The sequence below is a fragment of the Rhincodon typus genome, chromosome 45 (assembly GCF_021869965.1).
Source record: "Rhincodon typus isolate 14 chromosome 45, sRhiTyp1.1, whole genome shotgun sequence".
NCBI lineage: Eukaryota > Metazoa > Chordata > Chondrichthyes > Orectolobiformes > Rhincodontidae > Rhincodon > Rhincodon typus.
In genome coordinates, this window is record NC_063376.1 from 8861744 (window position 1) to 8881464 (window position 19721).

The following is a 19721-nucleotide window of genomic DNA, read 5'->3' on the forward strand; positions in this document are numbered from 1 at the left end:
GGCCTGCTGTGTTCATCCAGCTCTACACCGTGTTATCTCAGATTCTCCAGCATCGGCAGTTCCTACTATCTCACTCCTGGTATCATTCTGGTAAATCTCCTTTGCACTCTCTCCAGGGCTTTAATATCCTTCCTTAAATAAGGTGCTCAGAATTGAACAAGAAACTGAACACTCCAAATGTGGTGTGGCCAATGATTTGTAGGGGTGTAGCAGCACTTCCTTGTTTTTATACTCTATGTCGCTATTTATAAACCCAAAGTTCCTTAAGCCTTCTTAACAACTGTTTCAACTTGCCTGGCCACTAATCATGTACATGAGCTTCGAAGTCCCTCTGCTCCCGTACTCCCTTTAGAGTTGTACCACTGAACTGTGTTATCTCTGTGATTCTTCCACCAAAACGCATTCGTTCACAATTCTCTGCATTAAAATTCATTTGCCAGCTGTCTGCCTATTCAGCCAGCTTGTCAATGTTTGTCAAGTCACTATTCTCCCTAGTTTAGCATCATCTGCAATTTTAGAGATTTTGCTGTCAACACCAACCTCCAAATCGTTTATATAATCACAAAAAGCAATATCAGTCCCAACACTGATCCCTGGGCACACCACTTTCAACTTGTCTTCAATCTGAGATATGCCCATCTGTACCTAGGCTCTATTTCCTTTTAGCCAACTTCTAATCCATGCTAACGAGGATCCATTAATCCCAAACATTTCTACTTTGCTAACCACTCTGCCAAACTGTGTCCAATGCTTTTCGAAAGTCCAAATATACAACATCCACAGCACTATACTCAGCCACTGCCTGGGTCACCTTGTCAAAGAACTTAATTAAATCTGTCAGACATGACCTGCCTTGACAATGCCATGTTGGCTATCTAGTATTAACTTATTTTTCTCCAAGGTGTGTATTTACTTTACCCCAAATTAGGGTCTCCATCAGTTTTCCCACTATTGACGTCAAGCTGACAGGTTCGTAGTTTCCTGGATTATTCTTTGTCCCTTTCTTAAACAATGGTGTCACATTGGCAATCCTCCATTCTTCTGGGACTAATCCTGTGTTCAGAGGGGACTGAAAAATTTCTGCCTGCGGCTCCACAATTTGCTCCATTAACTCATTCACCAATCTAGGATGCACCCCATGCAGCCTGCCAACTTCCCTACTTGGAGTGCTGCTTCCCTTTTCAGCACCTTTTCTTTATCTAAGTTCTATTCTGCACAGTTGTTCAACACCCACGTTTTCAACTAGGCCACTGTCACTGTCTTCTAATTTGGTAAAGACAGATGCAAAACATTCACTTAGTACCTCTGCAAAACCCATTGCTTCAATGAGCAGCTTATCTGCTTGTTCCTTACGGGTCCAATTATATCCTTCATTAATTTTTTATACTAATAATATTTTTGAAGAATATTTTACGACTTGTTTCAGTGCAGCCTGCCATTCTTTCCTCATGCTTCCTTATTCCAGATTTAGCCTCCCTCCTCCACCTGATAAACTCTTCCCAATTTCTATACACCCAATTTACCTTCCTTTTAAAATTCTCATGTTTTTCAAACACTGTTTTATCCACCAAAATGCACTTACGATCAATTTGCTCCAGTTCAACTTTTAGATTCCTAAAATCTGCCCTGGGATCTTAATCATTGACTGATTTTTATCATTTTCAAACTTAATATTGAGCTTTATTACGTTACAATAACCTTCTCCCAAATGATGCCCCACTGTGATATTTGCTAATTGGCCTGTCTTATTTCCTAGCACCAGATCCAGCACAGCCCCCTCCCTGGTAGGACTGGAAATGTACAGTTCCAGAAAGTTCTCCTGCACACGTTGCACAAAGTTCTCCCCTTCCGTGCCCTAAATTCTACCTTTTTCCCAGTGTACCTTAGGGTAATTGAAAACACCAACTATGACAACCCTACTTGTCCTGCAGATTTCCGTAATCTGCAAATGCTCTCTTCTACTTTCTGCCCACTATTTGGAGCTCTGTAATAAATATCCAACAAAGTCACAGCTCCCTTCCTGTTTCTCACCTTCAACCATACAGATTCTAATTCTGAACTATATCTCATTCAAGGGCAATGATACTATCTTTGACCAAGAATGTTACAACTCCTCCATTTTACCCACCCCGTTTCTACTAAAAGCCTTATAACCCAGGATGTTAAGTATCCAGACCCATTCTGGCTTGAGCCATGTTTCTGTCAATACTATGAGGTTCTGGGGAAAGGGCAGGAAAATGGACATGAGGAGTGTCAGATCAGCCATGACCCTATTAAATAGCGCAGCAGGCTAAAGGGGCTGAAAGGCCTACTCCTGTTGCTATTTCTTACAGTCAAACGGTACTAACGGATCCAGGCCAAAAGCAAGTGTATGGAGTTGATCACAGGTTTGCTTAGATCTCACTGAATGGCAAAGCAAACCCAAAGAATTAAATTCCTGATTTCCTGATGTGAGAAGAGGCAAGTGTGCTATACTAAACTAGGACAGACGCTTTGGACCGAATGTTTCTAGGAAGTGAATTGTGTACTACATGGTGGTTCAGCTATTACTGGTCGGGATGAAAAATAGCTTCAAAAGCATGCCCCAGATAAGGCGCATCAGCCCATTAATCCCACTCTTACCAGAGAATGTGTGATGACCTCCCGTTATTAATCTCTACAGCTCTGCGTCAAACACATTTCCCAAAAATCTCACTTTTTGTGGGTACTAAACAACTTACTCTTCTTAACAGGTCTACTGCCCCAGTACTAACACTCCCCATCACAAAAGCTTGTCTATTATCCTACAGGGTTGGAAAAAGGGGCATTTTGCTTCAATCTTGAGAGTGTTCTAAATATATTAGAAAGCTCTATCCACATGTTCAAGATGACCTGAAGGAGCTGATTAGGGTAGATGGAGAAACGATAGTCGCCAGTGCGATTGCAGTGCTGGACAAAAGGCCTCAGCTTTAAAAAGCTGAGGTAGGCCTATGCAAGGTTGACGCCCAATGGAAACTTGGACCTCTCTCCCCACAAGGAATCACCGAGGCTAAAGGATCCACTGAATAATTCAAAACCAACAGTGTTCAACTTTTGTCAGCTGAAGTGTATTAAGAGCTATGGATCCAGGGCCAGTAGATGGAGTTATGATACTGCTGAGCCACGGTTCAACTGAATGAAGGAACAAACCTGAGTAGTTAGATGGTCTTCCTCCTGTCTCTATGCAAATAGCAAGCTCACTTCAGTCATACCTATCATCATTCTGAGGACCACAAGAAACAGGAGCAGAAGTAGGCCATTTGGCCCATCGAGTAGGCTCTGCCATTCATCGAGATTGTGGCAGATCTTATAATCTGCAGCTTCATTTTCTTGCCCTCTCTCTATAACCCTCACTTCCCTTAATGTTAAAAATCTGACTATCTCAGCTATGAATATTTTAATGAACCAGCCTTAACAGCCTTCTGCAGGTAAAAAATTCCACAGCCTCCTGACTCACAGAAGAAATTCCTCCTCATCGGTCCTAATTGGGCCACTCTTTACTCTGAGATTATGTCCTCTGGTCCTAGGCTCTCCCACAAGTGGAAATAACTTCTCAGCATCCACCTGAAGTCCCCTAAGAATTTTAAAATGTTTTAATAAGGTTACCTCTCGTTCTGCTAAACTGCAATGCGTACATGCCCAACTAACACAATTTCTCCTCATAAGGCAGTTCCCCCATACTGAGGATCAACCTCGTGAACCTCCTCTGGACTGCGTCTAATACCTTTCCTTAGATAAGCAATTTTCGGTATTCTAGATGTGGTCTAACCAATGCCTTGTATACTTTTAACAAGACTTCCCTATTCCAAACTCAACTGCCTTTTGAGTGAAGGCTATAATGCCATTTTCCTTCCATATTAACCACTAAATTTTATGCATGCTAGCTGTATGCAACTTACGCATGAAGACTCCCATAAATTTAGTAAATAAACAACCAGCATAATTTATCCTTCCAGTATTTGCTCTGTAATGAGACAAGACTTTCTAAAGAGTTACCTCCTTTGCCCAGGCTGGCTTGTCAGCTGGATTCACATTTTTATTGTAATAGTACAACTGTTTCTTTTCCTGGGGTTGTTGCTGCTTTTGCTGCTGTTGCTGTTGCTGCAGTGACATGAGGAATGCATGCTCTTGCTGCAGTTGCCTCTGTAGCCACTCAGACTGCCGCTGCTCCTCCAGCTGTTTCCGTTTGTATTCCTACAACAAATACACAGGGAAACTCGTCAGAACATCAGCCAGCTACTTGGTTGCACATCCAAAAGCAAAACGTAAGAGATGAACAGGAACGCATGAAACCCGAAGCAGAAACAAAAATGCGTGCATAAGTGCAGTGAGCAACAACAGCACGCATGTCCTCAGCCCTAAAGAGCAGCCGGGGTTGCCCTTGTCAGCACCTGCAGCAGTTTGCAGATTGTAATGGTCTGTTACAACGATGCAAAGCCAACAGACGAAGATGCTCCAACTGCAAATTGTTTTAAAACTTATACTTGGAATGTACAATGTTGTTGGCAAGGCTGGCATTCATTGCTCATTGTCAGCAGCCAAGGTGGCAATGGTGATGGAACCTATTTCTTGATCTATCACAGTCCACATTACCATTTTGATTTTAGTTCCTTTAAGATACAAACAAGTGACATCAAAGTGCACTTAAGTGTGGGACAAGAGTTGACAATGTGGTTAGAACTCTACTTTGTTTGAGAGGACAGTCTCACGTAGGCAAAGGTATGGCTGGCTGTTAAACTTTTTTGAAGAGGCATGACTGATACGGATGGGCTTTTAAGGCAATATGAACCATGTAGTTGTTGAATTATCGGTGCTAGACTTTTACTTGGAGTAATTTATTAATACCTTTTAAAAAGCAAACATTTGAATATTTAAACTGCTGTGGTTGGATTCAAACAATTTTTTTTTGGATTACTTATCTAGTAACACAATCAGTAAAACTATGACCAGGTAACACTTTTTGCCAATAGTTGTTTCTATAAACTGTGGGGCCTTATCAAAAGAAAATAAGCTCAACTTTTAACAAGGAGCTTCAGGTTATGCAACAAGGATCCAATACTTCCAGGAGTTGTAACTGTTATCAGAAAACAGGTAGGACAAGCTCCTACACCATATGAATGACTGAGACTCAGAACAGAGATGCCAATCTCCCACCATGAACCTCACACTGTCTTTTCACTTGTCACAATTAAAATGCAAACACCTGCTTCTCCACCACATGCACACTTCTTCAGCTGAACGGGTGGGCAGCCTATTTCTGCCATTCTTATTCTATAAATATCACTAGGCATCAAGGTAGAAAGGCCCAGGCATTCACACCCATGGAATTAACCTGCCTACCAGTGGAAAAAAAATCCAACCTGTGATGCGATGTTACCAGAATCACTGACATTGGGCACTTACTATATGGGAAATCAAAGACAGGGCACCAATATCCTGTCATAACAAATTATAACACCTAGCCACAAAGAATATTTGGTCAGTTGACTAAAGTCTTGGGAATAGAAGTAGGTCTTAAGGAGTATCTTGAAACAGTAAGGGGAGGGGTGGTGGGGTTTGTGGACAGATAGAGAAATATAGCGATGGCATTCCAGAACTTGGGGCCAAGGCAACTGAAAATACAGCTAACAATGGTACAGTGGTTAAAATTCAGGATATGCAAGAAGCCAAATCAGAGGTCGGTGATCTTGTACGTTGTGTTGCTGAGAGGAGGCTGCAGAAATTGAGATGGACAGGGCCATGGAGTGATATGAAAACAAGAATGTGAATTTTAAAATTGAGGTGCTCTTAATCTGGAGCCAAGGGAGGTTATGCTGAGATAACTAAGACACGAATTAGGGTTTCAGCAACAAATGAACTCAGACAGGAGTGAATTCAGGTGACATTACAGAGATGGATATGAATTGTCACATGTGGCTAGGTGGCACAAACGTGATGTTCAACAGTAACTTTCACTGAGTGAATTGCATAAATACTAGAGAGGAGAAAGTTGCACATGCACAGGCGAAGGGCAGGCAAATAGGAACGGATGGCTCTTTCAAGGAGCCAGTTCAAACATAATGGACCTAATGGCCTCCTTCTGTGCAAGATAACACTTGTATACCAGACAGAGACAGAAGCACAATGAGTAGCCATCAAAAACCAATTATGACAGGCAATGGGAAAATGTCATGCTTCCATCTACTTAGTGAAAGACTGTTTATAGCCAACTTATGTTTGCATCACCTGTGAAATATTGTGCTCTGACAACATTCCTGTCAAGCTACAGTACTTGACAGCCCAACTAAATACTCATCTCTGCTGCACACAAAATTGCTGCTGCATTTTGCTATGCAGTAAGTAAGCATTTGTAAAGCACCTTTAACATAATACAATGCTCCAAAGTGCTTCAAAGGAGTGTTGCCAAACAAAACTTGATATTGGGCTACATAAGAAGTGCAATTCCATTTTAAATAGTGTTGAAGAATCGAAGATAAAACCTGAAAGAACTGTGGATGCTGTAAATCAGAAACAAAAACAGAAATTGCTGGAAAAGCTCAGCAGGTCTGACAGCATCTATGGAGAGAAATCAGAGTTAATGTTTCAGGTGCAGTGACCTTTCCTCAGAACAGAGGACCAGGCAGACCTGCTGAGCTTTTCCAGCAATTTCTGTTTTTGTTGTTGAAGAATAGGAGAGACGGGTGGAGGGGCGAAGTAGTTTAGGGAAGGGATGAGAGCTTAGAGCCCAGGGTGGCTGCAGGTACGGTTCCCAATGCAGCTGCAATGAAATTTGAATTGTGCAAGTTGCCAGAACTGGAGGAATGCCAAAATTGGAAAGTTGTAGGCTACAGGAGGCTACAGACAACAGTGGAGGTGGAATGAGGCATGGGAGGGGTTTACAAAGAAAAGTAAGGTTCAGACTCAGGAACTAGCATATCAATTTAATCAGAATCTCTTACCTAATTCACACAGGTTCGATATGAGGTGCAATTGCACAACCTTTTAACAAGATCATTCGAAGAACACAATACAACAGCAGGAAACAGGATTTGACCTCCAAGATTAGTCAGTGAATTTGCAATCTTATCTACATAAAAGTTGTTTGTTTCTCAGCAAGAAATAGCAGGTCAGGTTTGATAAAATACATGTTAACAAATTTTTTGGTCATCAGGTCATCATGTGTATATACTATGAGTAGGAAATTTTTGAAACCAGTTGGTACGTCTAGATATATTGCCAAAATGAAGCAATTCTGATTCTACAGAATTCAAAGCTAAATATTTGTCTATTCACAGGATGAAGTAATTGTCTGGTCTCAATGTTTTCTGTTCTTTAGGGGGACCTGGGCTTCACTGGCCAGGCCAGCATTTATTATGCATTCGTCATTGCTCTTGAAAAGGTAGAGGTGAGCTGCCTTCCAGAACCTCTACAATCCATGTGGTGTCGGTGAACTCACAATGTCGCTAGGGAGGGAGTTTCAGGATTCTGACCTAGCACTACTAACAGAACGGCAAAATGTTTCCAAGTCTTGATGGTGCGCAGCTTGGAGGGAATTTGCAAGTGGTGGCATTACTATGTATCAGTTCCCTGGTCCTCCTAAATGGTAATATTTGTGGGTTTGATAGCTAGTTTTGTTAAATTGTGCTGAAGCGTTAACTTTATGTGGAAAAAACAATGGTCAAAATAAAAGTCAGATAAAAGACAGTAATGACATTTTATAAATAGATATCCTCAACAGATGCTCTCTGTACATGATCCAGCATTTACTGATATGTGCTGATGACAGCCGATGTCTGAATATCAACATTACATCACTGATTAAATAGCAATATACCTGGCAAGGAGGAACTGAGTTACCTAAACCGGACAAACTTCCATTGTGTTTGACCATGGAATAAGGGTGGAGTTGATTCATATCAGAAATGTGGTTAATCCTCTCACAAGATGTGATTGATGAGTTAATGGCAGGCATTTACCTCACAGCAGCAATGGGTTTGACTTTTCTTATTGCCCAGGATTCGTTGAAATTGTTTAGTTTGTGGGCATATAGCCAAGGTACATTTCTTTTATTCCTGGAACAACTACATTACAGTAACATATTTAGAAAAATAGTAGGTAGGAACAGAAAAATCAACAAGTTTGCATCTTTATTTTCTTTTTGTCACTATTTCAGGAGATGTGGGCATTGCTGGCAAATTCTGCCATCAGTAAATCAGTCTATCCCTAGTTGCCTTTAACAGAGTAGCTTGCCAGTCCATTTTGGAGTCGAGTACACTGCTGTGGGCCTGGAGTCACATGTAGGCCCAGACAGGCCAAGTATGGCAGATTTCGTTGTCTGAAGCACATTAGCAAACCAGATCGGTTTTTATAATTGGCAGTGATTATGTGGTCATTGTTAGACCAAGATTTTAATTCCAGATTTGACTGTATTCAAAACGTCACCATCTCCTATGATAGGATTGAAACCGATGCCCACAGAACATCAGCCTGGGGCTCTGTAGTGCTAGCCCATTGACATCATCACCACATCCTGTTTACTCATTTGGCCTGGAGTTTGAAGCTAGAGTTGTTCAAGCACCCATAATACTTGTTCTCCAGATCCTTTTAATGCTTTGCATCCAATTTCAAAATGTACACCACACAAAGTTGGATGTACTGTTTTAGGACTCAGAATAAAGTTAGCACAGCGTACAGTTTGATAAAGCATTCCTCATGTAAATCTTCAGCACTCAAAAGTAGAGGGCAGCAGGGGGATGGGGTCAGGAAACATTGCATTTTTCATCGCAAAACAGCATGCATTGATAGAATTCCAGAAATGGAAGCAGATCAACAATCATACGCATGCTTGATCCAAATTCAATCCAGAGTCAAAGTGAATCCAGTGCCCCATCGAAGCAGCTTTTTTCCTCCCCATCTTCAGAACTATTCTTCACCTGAAGAGAATGCTTCACCTTCTTTAGGTCTTCCAGTGCTGCCCACCCATGCAGTGGAAGAGGGCAGCCCGCAAAAGCAAACTGCTCCCAGATCTCTGTCGCAGATGCCTCACATCCAACAGCATGGAGGAAAGGTGATAACATACCCAAATCTTTTGCCCTCCCTCTGATCCCAACTGCTCCCAACAAACCTACAGACAATTGGAAAATGACGCACACAAAGAGAAACTGCATGCAGGGAATGGGCGCCCTGACCATGCAGCAGAGATTTATCACGCTAAATCTGTTGCAGCATTATGCTGCCACCGAGAGGGCAAATATTCACTTCAGACTCGTTCCAAATCCAGTCCATTTGCACTCCATGCCTTCATGCAAATAGGTTGCTGATTTGGATTTAAACTGAACTAAAAAGAAGAAATAAAAAGTCCAGTGCAAACAGGGTTCATAGCGCACTGGTTATTAGGACAATCTGCAAGAGGCTACACACAAACATACAGAGATACAGGATAGAACACTGAAGGACTGGACTTCTACTGAAATGGAAATGATTCAAAGGGGTCATTCAATATTTATTTTACAAGAGTACGTAAGAGTAATCCTGAGGTGGGCAGTGAAAAGGTAGGGAGGTGAGGTGGGGTGGGAATGGGAGGGTGTTGGGCAGAAAGAATGTCCAAACCTGTATATACCTTGCCAGTTAGCATGTCGACAAAAGGACCTACCAATAAAAAAAATAAAAATCATTCTCAAACACGCAAGAGGACATGACAAGCCCGTTAACTTTCAACTTTTTTTTGCTGGAGTGATCACAACATGGAGGGAGCGAGGGTAGTTGAGGACACTGGAAGCCAAGTTAACACCAGGGTCACTCAGCATTCCACCCAGTTAAAATGGTTACCAATGCCTACACTGGCATGAGCGCGCTCCTCCACACCTTCCAATCCCACCCAAACCCCAAGAACATTTATGGAACAAGAACTCATTTAATCTGTTCTTTTTAATACATTGCATTGAGGTGTACCCAAAGATGCACATTAAACTGGGAAATACTGAGAACATTACAACTCTAGATCTCAATGATCTGAGGTTATGGCCACGGCCGTTATAAATTGGTACTGTATTTTCTGGGGCAGTGGGCTAGGGTAAGGGTTCGGATAGGCTAGAGATAAGGTGTGGAGAGGGGTGGGGCGAGGAGAAAGAGGAGAAAGGAGGAGTCAGAAAGGAAAACACCCTGGTTACTCCTGTGAAAATGTTGCATGACCCCTCTATGGGTTAGGAGCAGACACCTTGGAATGATATGAGCGGATGAGGATTTGCAGCCTGCATCATTTACCAGAAGCAGAGCCTGTTCCTGCAGTAGCTGCTGTTGAAGAATCTCTAACTGCCTCTGCTCCTCCTCTAATTGATGCCTTATGTACTCCTGGAGACAGAGAACGCAAAATGAAGCACAGGTAAAGAAAAAGGAAACAGTCAGAAAAAAAAAATCACAAGTAGCATAACTCCTACCCCCAGATACAAAATAGCCAAGGTTCCTGAAGTAAACTTGAAATGAATACAGGGTGTATGCGTGCATGTGTGTGTGTGGAGCTTAACAGTTTTATTCAAATATTCCTCACCCAGCCCCTTTGAAGAGAAATTGTTTCAAATATTTTTCACACAGCACAGCATACATAATAGTGGACAATGAGGGCACTCAAATGAATTTGCCACACCAAGGACTGAACGATGGAAATGGAGCTCATGGCTCTACATCAAACAAAATCACACTCATTGTCTTAATCCCATGTTTTCCAGCATACAATTAACTGTCAATTATTTGTGCAGAATACAAAAATTGAACTAATTTCTAAAAACTTTGCAATTTCTTAGAATGAGCATAAGACTGGACTAACTAGGTACCTTGATCAAGGGGCCAGCACAGACACAATGGGCTAATCTGTGTGCACTCATACTGCTTGGCACACACTGCTACACCATATTGCCCTTTCACCTGTATCTTGGCCTCAAATTTAACTAGGTTAGCCAAGACTTGCTTCATTGTTAAGAATAAAGCCTTTTGTGTTCAGGGAATGGTTGAGACAAACACTTCTGAGGTTAGGCTGTTGTAAGGTCTTGTGACAAAAGCAAAGGGAACTTGATGCTGCATCAAATTAGAAAATTTGAAACACAAATAGAAAATGCTGAAGAAACCCAGCTGGCCTGGAAGCATCTATAGTGAGAGAGAGGGACTTAAAATTTTGAGTCAGGAGTTGCATTGGACTCAATGTTAACTTATTTTTCTCACCACAGTTGCCACCAGAGCTGCTCGGTTTCTCCAGCATTTTCTACCTGTATTTCAAATTTTCCAATTCTAAAAAATTCCAATATGTATTGACCTATATAATTACAATGCCATAAAATGGTTACACTACAAGGTGGAACGAAAATGCACTTTCAAAACCGCACCTAGACTTTTGGTTTAGTCATGTTTAGCCACCACTGCAATAAGCTTCAAAGCCGTGCAAACGTACACTTACAGAACTATTGGAATGAGTAACCAAGGATTCCTGTGCCACTGGCAGAATTTTTTCGAGGAGAATCAAGTGACAATCATGTGAGGGAGAGAGAAAGACAAATCCTCTGAGCAGGAGGGCAAAGAGCAGTTTGTGTTACTTGCAGCACTTCTAACAAAGACGGGAAATGAGGAAGTGTGTGCAACCAACTGCTGAAGAAGTGCGATGGAGGTTCTCCTTCCTCTCTAGCCTACTTGAGAGTGCAAAAGGCACTAAAGCACAGTTTCAACTCTCCCTTGCTTCTTCAACTGAGTGACCAATTCGCAAGGCTATTCTCCTGATCATGTCCTCTTCCAACACTCTCAGAATTATTGTTTCTACTGGGGAAATTGTTGGATGGTTCGGCGTGAGGACCCTGGCTGAGTAAGCAGTTCCCTTGGCCAGGGGTACAGAGGCTAGCTGCAATGCTGCCCCTGATAAAGGTCAGCACAGCCAAGACAGCCTGCCCGTGGGGCCAACAGGTCCAAGGTGCTTTGCACAAGATGAAAGCCCATCAGCAAGTTTGCAGCACAAGTGCCACACAGGACGTCTTTGCTAACCACAAAAGTAAAAATTTCATCCATTTTGTTTCAGTTTTGCAAGGGTTCATATACCTGTTCTCGCTCAGCCTGTTTCCTCTCCTCTTCTCTGCGTAGCTGCTGCATCTCATCTAGCTGCCTCTGATGCTCTTTCTCTTGCTGTTTGCGTAGTTCTCTTTCTCGGCGTTGTTGCTAAAAAAAAAATTACATCGCAAGTTTTACTTCAACACATTTACCCTGGACAAACCAGCTAACAAATTAAAAGACTTTCTGCGTCAAAGCGGACGAGGGAAATGAACAAAGGGTCAGGAGTTGGGACCGTGGCTCATGTTCATAACTTGTTTCAGTATTTTCAGTCATATCAGCAAAATACACCTGAAGGTGGACTGAGGCTTCAAAAGCCTGTGTTTTCAAATAAACCTGTTGCACTATAACCTGGTGTCGTATGAATTCTGACCATATCAGTGAAAGATAAGCTTAGCCTTTTGTTTCGAAGGTTGTTATCCTCCAAGATCTTTCAACAGTTGTCACATTTCATCTCCTGTAAATGTAATCCATTTGCATTTGCTTCTACACACAGATGGAACGAACATGCATTTATCTCGCGACTTGCGTGAACTTAGGATGCATCTTGCAGCTTTGTTAGAAATGCAACAACATCTCAAAGAAATTGGCCAGGTTTCTGAGGGGTAGCAATCACAGTCAGATTGCCACCTTGTTCCTGCCTCCCAAGGAAAGCATAAGAAATAGGATAAAACAACCAAAGAAAACTTGTGTCAGGTGCCAAAAGCTCAATCTAAGGAAAGCTTAGCTGGTGCACAGATTGTACAGGGGACAGATTCAAAAGGAGATTAGAGAATTAAAGGTTATCAGGGGTAGGTGGGAATGCAGAATTCAGACATAAAAAGAGATCATCTCATAATCTTACTGAATAGTGAATTTTTGTTCCTATTCCTTACATTTGTACCTTTGAAAGCAAAGGGAGGGCATGGAACAAAATAATGGCTATCGAAATTGAGGAAAACACAACAGTGTTAACAAATAAATGTTCTATCAATAGAAACCAAAAAGGTACTTTGTATGTGTGGGCAGTACAACTTGCATTGAACAGTTTGTATTTGCTTTCACAAATGGGAGAGACTCTGCAGTCAAGGATTTTGGAGGACACAGTAGACATGAAGTTTTTGATGCTCTAAGTATACCAAGTGAGGACTAACCTTCAATCTCATCTAATCTTAGCCTGGATCATCCCGCTTTAGGGTTTAGGATTGATTTTATTGTCATGGGTACCGAAATACAGTGAAAAGCTTTATTTATGAGTGATACAGGCAGATCACAGCAAGCATGTACAGATCAAAAAGACTTAAGAGGCGTACAGGTTACATTATTTGAGGCTACAATCCATTCAACAATCTTATAATGACCAGAAAGAAGCTGTTCCTGAACTTGCTTGTGCGCGTATTCAGTCTTCTGTATCTTCTGCCTGACGGATGTGGTTGTAGGAGATCATTACCAGGGTGCAATGGGTCTTTGATGATGTTGGCCGCCTCTGCACAGCAGTGAGCCCTGTAAATGGAGTCCACGGATGGAAGGTTGGCTTCCGTGATGGTCTGGGCTGTGCACACCACCTTCGGCAGTTTCTTACGGTCCTGGGCAGAGCAGTTGCCATACCAGGCCATTGTCCACCCGGACAGTATGCTTTCAACGGTGCATCTGTAGTAGTTAGTGAGGGACCTTATGGACATGCCAAATTTCCTGAGCCACCTGAGGAAGAAGAGGCATTGTTGTACCTTCTTGACTGTCACATCTACGTGGGAAATCCAGGACAGGTCATCGGTTATCGTCACTTTGGGGAACACGATGCTCTTCACCCTCTCACCCTCAGTAATCCCTCCATCACTCCTTGGGGCTGAATCTTACGATTTTTTAAAAATTCACTTATGGGATGAGGGTATCACTGGCTGGGCCAGCATTTATTGCCCATCTCTAACTGACCAGAGGCCAGTTAAGAGTCTTCCACATTGCTGTGGGTCTGGAGTCACATAGAACATAGAACTGTACAGCACAGAAATAGGCCCTTCGGCCACAAAGTGCCTAATATGACACCAAATGAAACTAATCCCTATGCCTGCCATCGGCCTGTATCCCTCCGCCTGCCACCGGCCCTTATCCCTCCATTCCTTGCATATTCATCTGCTTATCTAAAAGTCCCTTAAAGGCCCCTATTCTACCTGCCTCCACCACCATCCTGACAGCACGTTCCCGACTCTGACCTTTTCTGTGTACAAAAAACTTGCCCCTCACGTCTCCTTTGAACTTTCCCCCTCTAACTTTAAACACATGCCCCCTAGGATTAGACATTTCAACTCTTGGGAAAAAGATTCTGACCATCAACCCTTTCCGTGCATCTCATAAGTTTATAGACTTCTATCAAGTCCCCCCTCAGCCTGTGCCACTCAAGAGAAAACAACCCAAGCTTTCCTAGCCTCTCCTTACAGCTCATACCCTCTAATCCAGGCAGCATCCTGGTAAACTTCTTCTGCACCCTCTCCGAATTGTCCACATTTTTCATGTAATGTGTGACTAGAATTAAATGCAATACTCTAAATGTGGCCGAATCAAAGTTTTATAAAGCTGTAACATGACATCCTGACTCCTGTACTCAACTCTCCGACCAATAAAGTCAAGTATGCCATACGCCTTCATTACCACCCTATCTACTTGCATCAGAGATAGTAGGAACTGCAGATGCTGGAAAATCTGAGATAACAATGTGTAGAGCTGGATGAACACAGCAGGCCAAGCAGCATCATAGGTGATGAAGGGTCTAGGCCCGAAACGTCAGCCTTCCTGCTCCTGTGATGCTGCTTGGCCTGCTGTGTTCATCCAGCTCTACACCTTGTTATCTCTATCTACTTGCATAGCCACTTTCAGGGAACTATGGACTTGAAGCCCAAGATCTTTCTGTACATTAATACTGTTCAAAGTCCTGCCATTAACTGTATATTTCCTTAGCATTGGACCTCCCAAAATGCAGCACCTCACACTAACCTGGATTCAACTCCATCTGCCATTTCTCTGCCCATATCTGCAATTGATCTATATCCTGCTGTATCCTTTGACAACCTTCTACACAATCCACACTCCACCAATCTTTGCATCATCTGCAAACTTACTAACACACCCAAATCATTTATATACATCACAAACAGCAGAGGTCCCAGTACAGATCCCTGCGGAACACCACTAGTCATGGATCTCCTGAAACTCACCCTTCCACCACTACCCTCTGTCTTCTATGGGTAAGCTAATTCTGAATCCATGCAGCCAAGTCACTGTTGATCTCTTGCATCTTAATCTTCTGATAAGCCTACTTTGAGGGACGCTGTTAGAAGCCTTACTAAAATCCATGTAAACAACATCCACTGCTCTACCCACATCAATCACCTTTGTCACCTCCTCGAAAAATTCAGTCAAGTTAGTAAGATGTCACCTGCCCTGCACAAAGCCAAGCCGACTGTCCCCAATTAGGCCATGTTTTTCCAAATGTGTGTAAATTCTATCCCTAAGAATTCTCTCCAATAGCTCCCCAACCACCAAATTGAGACGTACTGGACTGTGGTTTCCTGGATTGTCCCTATTTCCCTTTCAAACAAGGAACAACATTAGCTACTCACTAGTCCTCCAGGACCTCTCCAATGCCTAGCGAGGATACAAAGGTCTTGGTCAAGGCCCCAGCAAGCTCCTTTCTTGCCTCTCTCAATAACCTGGGGTATATTCCATCAGGCCCTGGCGACATATCCACCTTAATGCTCTTCAAGAGATCCAACACCACTTCTTTCCTGATCAGAAAACGCCCCAGCATATTTGTATGCTCCACACAAATCTCACTATCCTCCATATCCTTTTCCTGGATGAATACCAATGCAAAGCACTCATTTAGGATCTCACCCACATTCTCTGCTTCCAAGCACAATTTCCCTCTTTTATCCTTGAGCAGTCCTACCTTCTCTCTAGTTATCCTCTTGTTTTTAATGTATCAATAGAATAACTTGGGATTCTCTTTATCTACTGGCCAAGGTCATTTCATGGCCCCTTCTTGCTCTCCTAATTCCCTGCTTGTGTACTTTCCTGCTTCATTTATATTCCTCACGACCCCTGTCCAATTTTAGCTTTCTAAATCTTATGTATGCTTCTTTTTAACTCTTGACTAAATTCACAACGTCCCTTGTTATCCAACGGTCCCTTACCTTGCCATCTTTGTCCTTCCTCCTTACTGGAACATGCTGGTCTTGAACTCTCCCCAGCAGGTTGTTAAACAGTTCCCAAATGTCAAATGTGGACTTGCCTGATAACAGCTCCTCCCAATTAACACTCCCTAGCTCCTACCTAATACTGACGTAATTTGCCATGTAGGCCAGACAAGGTAAAGATGACAGATTTCATTCCCTAAAAGGACATCGGTGAACCAGATGGGTTTTACCTGACAATTGACAGTGGTTTCACGGCCATTGTTAGACTCTTAGTTCCAGATGGGCATCTGCCATGGCGGGATTTGAACCCAGGTCCCCAAATTGTGAGCTGAATTTCTGGATAGTGATTATACAACTAGACAACCACCTCCCCCTTTAAGTGTCAATTTTGTTGAGTTTCATAGAAGGTTTCTCTCTGAAAGGTCTAAGGAGCTTTTTCACACAATCACCCCAAATTTACTTTAACACAGCTCAAAATCTCTTAAAATCAAGACAAAGTACACCTCTTAAAGCCATACTACTGTCACACATTAATAAAAAGCTGCCTTTGAAGGTTAGTCCTTCTTACCATGCCCCGTATGGCACTCCTTTCAGCAGAAGCTAGCTGGATTTCACCAATTCATCACACTCAAAGAACTCATCACCAGAATATCATGAAAAAAATCATAGGATTGTAGAATCTCTACAGTGTGAAAACAGGCCATTCGGCCCAACAAGTCCACACTGACTCTTGGGGCATCCCACCCAGACCCATTCCCCTATGACCCACCTAATCTACACATCCCTGAACACTATGGGCAATTTAGCGTGGCCAATCCACCTAACCAGCACATCTTTGGACTGTGGGAAGAAACCGGAGCACCCGGAGGAAACCCACGCAGACACAGGGAGAATGTGCAAACTCCACACAGACAGTCGCCCGAGGGTGGAATCGAACCCAAGTCCCTGGCTCTGTGAGGCAGCAGTGCTAACCACTGAGCTACCGTGCCGGAGGAAAGAGGAAAGATCTGCATCCCTGTCGTCTGTGTCTTCTTTGTGCATCTAGACAAGAACCATTAGTCCAAAGCTGCCCCGCACAGTTCATGATATTTGCCCCAAGGAAAAACTAATGCCCCACTTTGCAGGCAGGGACCTGGGGTTCCTGGTGGACAGGGTGGTGTATCCTTCTCCGCAGGACCAGCAGAGGACTCCATGCCATTATACCCTGCCAGTCTGGTCTGAGGTTGCTGCCAGGTTAGTGTGGTCTCAGCTGTCTGGAGGAATGCCCAATGGTGAACAAAGGTCAATGATCTTCTCCACTTAGCCAGGGCAAATGCCACCATCTTCTCTTTGTTTCATAAAAACTTCTTCTAACAATGCACCGGCACACAACCTCTCCCCATCACTACAGCTCATGCTCTACCATCTCACTTTTACCTGAAACGTCTTCCCACATACTCGCTGTCACCTACTCCAAATCCCTCTTCTTAAACTTATGTGGCCACTATGTTGATTGCTCACCAGCAATGACAGCTGTGCCACCTACTTTCATCCCACACAAACTCTCCCTTTTGCTCATTCCAGGAGAAAATAGCCCAGAACAGTGCAAAGAGAAGCATGATAGATGTTGGACTAGATAGGTTAAACACAGTCAGGATGTTTCCAAGGGCAGGGGATCCAGAATCAGTGGTCACAGTCTAAGGATACGGAGTAAACCATTTCAGATTGAGATGAGGAGAAATTTCTTCACTCAGTGGTGAGCCTGTGGATTTTGCTATCACAGAAAGTAGTCAAGACCAACACGTTGTATGACTCCAAGGAAGAGTTGGATACAGCACTTGCGGCTAAAGGAACAAAGTATAGGGGAAAAGCAAGAACAGGTTATTATAGTTGGATGATCATAATGAATGGTGGAGCAGACTCAAAGGGCCCAGTGATGTATTCCTATTTTTGTATATTACTATGTGCTTTGACTACTTCACAATGTTAGAAGTGCTTTGTGAAGACATGATACTGTCCAATTAATTCAGATGGGCCAAATGGCTTTCTTGTACAAAATTCATTCTCTCATGGCATGCGGGCAAGAACAGCATTTGATTTCCATACCTAATTGCCCTTGAACTGAATGGCTTCAGGGCCAAGGGGCAGTTAACAGCCAACTACATTTCTGTAGGTCTGAAGTAACGAGTAGTCCATACTGGGCATGGCATTTCCTAAAGGACATTTATGAACCAGATGGGATTTTTCCTGACAGTTTCATAATCATGTTGCCTGACCTGAGTTTTTCCAGCAATTTCTGATTTTGTTTTTGATTTCCAGCATCTGCAGTTCTTATTTCGCTATGGTCACTGTTCTGATACTAACCTTCAAAGGCAGCCTTTTATTAATGTTTGACAACAGTATTACTTTAAGAGGTGTATTTTGTTCTGATTTTAAGACATTTTAAGCCATAGGTGCAGAGCTGTCTCCTCGAAGCTAATAAAGTAACCAAAGCTTGAGGGGCTTTGGGTTTTTTTTAAAAAGTTTGAATAATACAAGCAGCATGAATGGGTGGAAGTTGTCCCTCTCTCTCTCTCTACAAGAATTGACTCCCTAAATGCTTGGGTTCTCTTTCAGCTGCCAGAATCGCATATGAGACTATTTGTTTTACTGACTTTGCCAAGAGTGTGTTTATGAGATGTTGCTATATTGGATCAGTTGCTGTTTAGTAGTTAAATGATCTATTATCCTGCTAAGTTTTACAACAGAGTTAAAGTTAAACCAATTCTTCTTTCTTTTGTTCATATTTTAATCATAGAGTAAGAATAAAGTACCCTTTGCTTAGAGCCAAGTAGTGTAACCCATCGAATTACATCTGGAACACAGCACCTTAAGTTGCCTTTAAATAAGAAAAAGTTAGGGTCTAGGCTATCTTCTTTGGAGGGGGTTTGTTCTGGTCCATAACAAATAGAATTTAAATTCCACCACTATCCTGGTAGGAACTGAAACCCTGTTCCAGTGTATAAGCCAAGGCCCCTGAAATACTAGTCCCGTAATATAACGCTACCTAACCCTCTTGCTCACCGTTCATGATCTTGCAGAAAAACATTTGCATTGTTGAGCAGGCATGGTTCTGAACCCTTCTTTCAATAAGGCAGGCTTATAAATTCCGACTAAATATCACCCAAGTAGGAAGTAGGGCACTGCAGCTGTACAATGAACCGGAAAAATTCAGCAGCAGGATATGTTGACATGCATGTGCAACCTATCCTCCATGTGCAACCTGTCCTCCACTCAGATGCACAGACTCACACGGAGAACAAATGCACACACAGCATAGAGAGGGGAACTAAATGAAACTCAGCAGCAACATTTCTCCAATAAAAACCGAAAGAACTGTGGATGCTGTAAATCAGGAACAAAATCAGAGTTGCTGGAAAAGCTCAGCAGGTCTGGCAGCATCTGTGAAGAAAAAAATCAAAGTTAACGTTTCGGGTCCAGTGACCCTTCCTC

At 42.6% G+C, this 19721-nt stretch overlaps 1 protein-coding gene across 1 annotated transcript in view; it reads right to left on the reverse strand.

Annotated features, from left to right (window-relative positions):
* The window catches only part of LOC109930066 (misshapen-like kinase 1), a 119772-nt gene that overhangs the window by 58742 nt on the left and 41309 nt on the right, over positions 1-19721 (reverse strand). The window contains exons 6-7 of the mRNA XM_048620061.1: positions 12073-12189; positions 4015-4212 (exon numbers count right to left, since the gene is read on the reverse strand). Coding sequence (XP_048476018.1) covers positions 4015-4212; positions 12073-12189 — 315 coding nt within the window. The remainder of the gene's footprint in view (positions 1-4014; positions 4213-12072; positions 12190-19721) is intronic.